The sequence below is a fragment of the Sinocyclocheilus rhinocerous genome, unplaced genomic scaffold (genome assembly GCF_001515625.1).
Source record: "Sinocyclocheilus rhinocerous isolate Xijiao unplaced genomic scaffold, SAMN03320098_v1.1 scaffold2330, whole genome shotgun sequence".
Taxonomy (NCBI): Eukaryota; Metazoa; Chordata; class Actinopteri; order Cypriniformes; family Cyprinidae; genus Sinocyclocheilus; species Sinocyclocheilus rhinocerous.
In genome coordinates, this window is record NW_015630979.1 from 29,511 (window position 1) to 37,051 (window position 7,541).

Here is a 7,541-nt window from a genome sequence, read left to right on the forward strand (position 1 = left end):
TAGTTACTAATTACATCTTCAACAGTGTAATTAGATTACTGTACAAATTACTCTCTCCAAAAAGTATTTAATTACTTATTACTAATTACTTTCTAAATCCTATATCAACCTCGACAAGTTAATGATACAATGATTTTTAATACTTTTAATTCTTTCACGTAACTACATAATTCTGGTCACACTTTAGATTAGCGTCAAATTCTCACTATTAACTAACTATTAACTATGACTTTTGCAGCAAAACATACTCCTAATTACTGCTTATTAATACTTAGTAAAGTAGTTGTTAAGTTTAAGAATTGGATAGGATTAAGGATTTAGAATAAGGTCTTGCAGAATAAGACATTAATATGTGCTTTTTAAGTAATAATAAATAGACAATATCCCAGTAATATTCATGATAAAAAGTTAATAGTGAGAATTGGACACTAAAGTGTTACCAATGTTCTTATTAACTCACCATAGTATTTAAAGTGAGAAGGGTACATAAAAAGCATGCATTTTAAGGTTAGACTTTAAATTTTGATGTTAAATCCACTATTGTATTGTGTGTATAAATGTTCTACAGTCTATACACAGTATTAAGTTAAATTACATAAGAAGCAACTGTAATTAAATTACAGAAATAATAAGAGTAATCCCTAACTTTACGTTTTTCAAGGGAAAAGTAATTAAATTACAGTAACTAATTACTTAGTAACACCCAACCCTGGATGTCACGCTGTGATGTATCAATCTTATATTATTCACACGTCTTCAAGTGATACAAATTTTGCAGGTCAGAGTTTACCAAACTGGAACTTTGGAATGCAGCAAAATGTGTATGAATGGAAGTGAATGGAATGAAAAATGTAGTGTGAGCGGCCCTTTTTTCTTGTATAGACTGAGCATGGTCATCAAAGATGTAGGAATGGAGTCAAATAAGTAAAAGAATGAACACACACTCACACTTTTAAGAGCCATTCAACCCTGACAACCCGCCCAGGTTTTTTTTTTTTTTTGATTGACGTTCAAGTTCTCAGTTGGGTTTTGATCTGACAGCTGCAGGCTTGAAGCTTTCAGTGACCTCAGTGGTCCCCCACACCAGGTGGTCTTTTCATTCCAGTGAATTCCTTGCAGCAATTTATCACCAAAAGTGAGAGAGAATAGTTAAAAAAAACTGTTTAATAGTTGGGAGTTCTTCACAAACAACATCCAGCCAATTAAACTGTTCTGTGAATTCTTGCAAACAGATATTTCTCCTCCTGTCGTTTTTGTCATTTCGGCTCCAAAGCTGTGATTGTCTCAGTGCTGAAGCCCCTTTTCTGTGATACTGTGATTGTCATTTATGCTAAACACCCCTCTCTCTCTTCCCAAGGCAGTCTCATAATAGAGCTTGACTCTGAATGGAGTCCTTATTCCCAAGAACGAAAGACACAAGAAAGTTAAAAAAAGGGGCATCAGACTTGTGAAAAATGTGGTTTAGGCAATTATGTAAAGTGAATTGTGCTTCAAACATTAAGGAAGTAGGCTCATGGATGCTAATTGGAGAAGAGGGAATAAAGTACGCTTTTAGTTCACCAGACTGAACGAGCCTTTCAGAGGAATGCTGTCCGCTACTTGGATTTGTTCACAGAACAATAGCCATTCAAGCATTCAGAGCTGCTAAATTGAAATGTTTTCTCCTAGAGTATGACTACACAGTGCGGTCTGAGCAGGATCATTACTTAGATTACATCATGGTCTAAAAAAAACCTAGAACTTAGCATTGGGGTTAACAATGAATCCACAAAAAGCTAACAAATGAATATGACATGGACATTTTATTAATAATATATGGAATTTAATCACTCACAGTGGCCTCAAAAAGACTCTCAAGACACACTAAAAATATCTGGATGTCATTACATTAGATACAAAATACCAAACCAAGTAGCATATAATAAAAACAAATGACACAAGAGCTGTTCTCAGGACTAACTTCACATTTTTACAATAGACTTTTTAAATTAAATTAAATTAAATTCAAGTTTATTTGTATAGCGCTTTTCACGATACAAATCGTTGCAAAGCAGCTTTACAGAAAATTAAGTTTCTACAATATATTTAGTAGTAGCTTATCGGTGACTATGTCAGTTAATGTACATATGGCAGAAATGTACGGAAAAAATCAATTAAAGACGTAATTAAACAGACGATGGGAATAGTTTAAGGGAATAGTTCACCCAAAAATGAAAATTTGCTGAAAATTTACTTACATTTACTTTTACTTAAAAATATGTGGATGAGTTTGTTTCTTCATCAGAACAAATTTGGAGAAATTTAGCATTATGTCACTTTCTTACCAATGTATCCTCTGAAGTGAATGGGTGCCGTCAGAATGACAGTCCAAACAGTTGATAAAAACATCACAATAATCCACAAGTAATCCAAATGGCTCCAGTCCATCAATTAATGACTTGTGAAAAGCTGGGTGTATGTAAAAAACAAATCCATCATTTTTAACATCATTTTTAATCCATCATTAGTTAACCACTGCTAAAATATGTGACTTCTATCCATAATAATTTTGATGTGGTAGGACAAAAAGGGATGGAGGAAGCGTTTTACTGCAGGAAACATTATTATGCATAATGGACTCATATTTTGGCAGAAGTTAAAAGTTTAAAGTTAATTATGCGACCCAACATTTTTAGCTGTCCAAGAAAAAAAATGGTGTAGGATTTACTCAAGCAATTCTCACTCAAAAATTGCTAGTAAATTTCACAGATAATTACAAAGAAATGCAAGTAACATTCATTTAAAGTGAAATTTAGAAAAACATGAAAAGCAGAAATGCTGAAATAGTATTTTCTTGTATAACCTACAATCCCTTAATATTTGTTTTATTTATATCTTAGAAAAATGGTGTTTTACAGTGCATATAAATTTTGGGTTCTTTGTTTGTTACAAGGATAACGGAGAGTCTCTTTGCAAATGAATGCTACATGATTTATAATTATATTTGAATGTTTATTTCCACCAATTTCAGGACCTTGTTAAGTTAAATAGCTATTTAAGTGGTCAATAAAACAGTCAGAAGTTGTCTGCTGTCCATCTTGGATGTTTGTTCAGTGAGTTGGGCACTGCATATGTAAAGCGTGTTGTGAGGGAAGGCAGGGGCATGCTGTGAATGAATGGAGAAGGGGGCTGCATTCCTGGGCCAGGGCTTAGTCGACTCAGTCGAGTGGGAGTGTGCAACAGGCTGTGAGAGTGTGTATGTGCTGAGAGTGTGTGTGAATATAAGGAAGTGCAGCGCAACAACCAACCTCACAGCTAATTAGTTCAACCCTTGACAAATGTGGGCCAGCCACTGAAGAGAAACCCCGGGGCTCCACAGACTGCTCTGGAGGCTAGAGAGGAGAAGGCTAATAGGGAACCTCTTCATGTTCACCCTTTCTGGAGCTTAACTGATGTTTTGAACTTCTCCAGAGCATGTGAGAGCTGGAGACAGAGAAGGAGGATTGCTGCAGGACGTGTGGGACTAGCAGTTGGAGATCATGTCTGGACCAGATTCTGATGATGACAGAACCTTCAAAGACTGTGAGTAAGACCTAGCAAACATATTTTAATATAGTGTGCACATTGTGATCTTTGTGCTTCATATTCTTCAATGTCATGATGAAGCAATGCAGCATCCCATAGATGAGAACTATAGGGGGAAGTTGTGTGTCCTATGGGTCAGCAAGACTAAATGAATGTCAAAAAAGTTCTTTTGAAATAAATAATATGCCTAGCTTTGGATGAATTCGGAGATTTCAATGTTAGGGGGGTTCCTTAAGTGAATTTGAAGAGATGATGAATAGTTATTTTTTAAGTGTGGAAGGTTACAGGTTTTAGTCTTGCTCTCCTGACAATTTATATAAACCAGTTAAAAATTGCCTCTGATTTTCAGTAGATATATATTGATTTTATTACTTTTTGTTAGAATTTATTTATACTAATATACACTACCCATTGTTTTAAAGAAAGTAACTTTTTTTTCAACAAAAATACAGTAACACCATTTATGTTGTTGCAAAAGAGTTCCATTTCAAATAAATGCTGTTCTTTTCAATTTTCATTTCATTCAAAGAATCCCGAAGTATCACGATCTCCGCATTATTAAGTATAATATTAAGCAGCACAAATGCTTTCAACTGTTTTCATGATTTCTGAAGAATCATGTGACACCGAAGACTGGAGTAATTGCTGCTGAAAATTCAGCTTTGCCATTGAAGGAATAAATGATCAAATATATTAAAGTAGAAAACAGTTGTTTTAAATTGTAATAATGTTTTACAACATTACTGTTTTTTTGCATTTTTGATCAAATAAATACAGCCTTAGAGACTGCTTTGACCATAAGAGACTTCTTTCAAAAACATTGTTACCATCTCCGAACTTTTGAATAGTAGTGTAAACATACTTATATACTTTTTATTAGTATTTAAAAAAAAATTCCAGTAGTATTCTGGGGTAGGGTAAGGGTAAAGGGGATAGAAAATGCAGTTTATACTGTATAAAAACCATTACGCTCGTGCCGTGCACATGTGTGTTTTTGTGTGAATTTACTGGAATGAAGAGTATTCAGATGTGAATTGCAGATGAGAAATGTGGACGACACACTCTGTGCTGAACACTGGCTCTATATGCCATCTATGACTGAGGCTTCCACTCACTGCAGGGAAGGATGATATTTAATAATATTTCATTTTTTAACAGCTAGTCAGGGGGAAGGATACAGAGAAATAACCTCAGATTTTTAAGGGGCTTTGATGAAAGACAGCCTTTTGATTGAACCAAAGCTCATTCACAAACAAGGCAGCTCATTTACCAGCAGACTGGAATGAAACACTCACGTATTGCGTTTTGAAGCATATAGACACAGACTGGGCGGTGCCCGCAGCAGCTGACTCTTTCAAACAAACAAAAAGTTGGAAATTTTCATGCTGTAAAAACAAGTCTGTGTTCCCACATGCATTGCCTTTTAACAAAAATATACCTTTGGTTCTCCTTCTCAATATTATTGCTGACCCCTTTAGAGGGGGTGTGTTTTATATGCCATGCCTGAGCTGATTAAAGCAAGACTGCTGCACAAATATTGCACTTACTGCGGGTGTGAAAACGCTGAAATCACACTACAACTCCCTGATGTGTGACGCTTGTCCACCTCACAGAGCTCATGGGCACCTGTTTGTTTTGTTAGGAAAATGTTTCCATGTGCTGAGGCCGGACAGCCGTCACACTGATGTTACAGTGAATGTTAGCCTAAATGGAAAGGTAGACGTGGATGTAAACAGTATTTGTTAAAAATTAGAGCATAATTATTAAATGAGCTGGAATGACTACGTAAATGAGTAAAATTACAATGAGCGAACATAAAATGATTAATTATATTTATCTTTGGTTTTCTCTGCCGCTCTATGATTGAACAACCTAACAGTGATTTAAAAGGTTTCTGGAAAATTGTGATTTGTAACCTAATAAACAAAATGTGTAGGGAAGCATTCCTGTAGCTCAAACAGTAGGCTGTGAGTTTGATTCCCAAGGATTTTGATCACATGAACTCATGAAATGTATACCTTGAATGTGATGTAGGTTGATTTGGATAAAAGTGTCTTAAAAATGTGTAAATGCAAGTAAATATTGTGTTGGACAAGATACTGTCATCTATCACTAAAATACACTTAAAGGGGTCATATGATGCGATTTCAATTTTTCCTTTCTCTTTGGAGTGTTACAAGCTCTTGGTGCATAAAGAAGATCTGTAAAGATCAAAATTCTTTCATCATTTGTTCACCCTCATGTTGTTCCAAATTTGTGACTTTATTTCTTTTAAGGAAACAAAATGTCTCAGTGTTTTTTGTCCAAACAATAAAAGCAGTGGACCCCAGTGTTTTGGACCCCATTTACTTTAATTGTATGGACAAAAACAGTTAAAACCTTCTTCAAAATATCTTCTTTTGTGCTCCACAGAAGAAAGAAGTACACAAGCTTTAGGACATAAGGGTGATTTAATTATAATCTCATGACAAAAAAAAAAAAAGATATAACCTCACGTTTGAATTTTACTCGATGACTATTTTTTAGGCAGAATCAATTTTTTTGAGCAGAGGAAAAATGTTTTACTTGAATGTAAATGCATAATGATGACGCATGCACTTTAACATGCAGTTTTTTCCCCCGTTGATGATTATAATTAACGTGTCGGGTGACTGTAGGTATCAGAGACATAGATCAGTGTAAAATGGTAACTTTCATGTCAAAGGTTTGGCAGTGACACTGTCTGGGTTTGTTTGATGAACAGGCACAATTTCAATAAACACAGCAGTCAAAAACCTCTTATGTAACCACTTTGACTCTTAGACATTATAAACAGCTGAGTCTCTGTAGCGTATTAGTGATCTGTGTGGTAAAAGATTGAATACTAACAGACAAGATTTTAATAAAATGCACAATATCATCACAAAGCATCTTAAAGGTCACTTCACTCTCATTTACTGACCCTCGTGTTGTTCCAAACCTGTATGACCTTTTTTCCTTACATTTTGAAGAAAGTTGTAGTCCAAACAACATTGGGCCCCCTTTGACTTGCATTGTATCAGTGAAAAAATATATATATTTCTCAAAATATCTTCTTTTGAGTTTTGCAGAAGAAAAAAGTAATTCCAGTTTGGAACAACATGAATTTCCATTTTTGGGTGAACTATCCCTTTGAAAGAACCTCAAAACTGTCTCATTCAGTAAAAACAAAAGGTGACTTGGGAAATATGTGAGATAAATCATAGTTCTTCACTTGTAGTGGTGCAGTTTGCACATCAAAATATATTTAATGTGCTCACATTTCAAAATATTCTCCTTCTTTTGTCGCTTCTAGTGAATGTTGTGGGAATGCTTCATCAGTTTTGGGAGCAGAAACAAGTGAAAGGCATGATGATGGAGACAGACAATCTGGTAGTCTATGAGTCCATTCCCTCACCCAGCCCTCCCTACATATGCTACGTCACCTTACCAGGTGGCAGCTGCTTTGGAAATTTTAAGGTAAGTTAAGTGAATTTACATATGAGTTTCTACTACATTTTTATTTGGCATTTACTATAAAGTATATATTCATAAAGACTCAATTTGCTGTTATAATTAGGCAATTTTTTATTATTATTACAAAGCAAAAGATTTGTTTAAAATGAACTTTAATCCCTTCATTTCAGTAAAATTCTGGCCTTTTTCCATTACTAAATTAGGTCTAGTGTCTTTTTGAACAGCATCTCATCAGTTCAAACATAAAAAAGGCTCTTGTGTTAAAATGAGGAAGGCCAACAGGTGGTTCTTATTTGCTAAATTACTCCTGCCAGCTGCCAATCAGCGTGTGGCATTTTCCTTCAGTTCAAATGGAATGTTCTATGAAATTAATCTCGAAAAAAATAATGAGTTTATTTATTCACTTGTCAACATGAAGCACATGACATGAACGCAAACAGATCTTGTCATTCTGAAATGGATTTATATATAAATATATATATATATATATATATATATATATA

General features: G+C 34.7%; 1 protein-coding gene across 1 annotated transcript in view; it reads left to right on the top strand.

Annotated features, from left to right (window-relative positions):
• The first annotated feature begins 3,449 nt into the window (after positions 1-3,449).
• LOC107740832 (protein limb expression 1) overlaps positions 3,450-7,541 on the top strand; it is a 17,309-nt gene continuing 13,217 nt past the window's right edge. The window contains exons 1-2 of the mRNA XM_016553353.1: positions 3,450-3,561; positions 6,878-7,041. Coding sequence (XP_016408839.1) covers positions 3,519-3,561; positions 6,878-7,041 — 207 coding nt within the window. The 5' untranslated portion in view covers positions 3,450-3,518. The remainder of the gene's footprint in view (positions 3,562-6,877; positions 7,042-7,541) is intronic.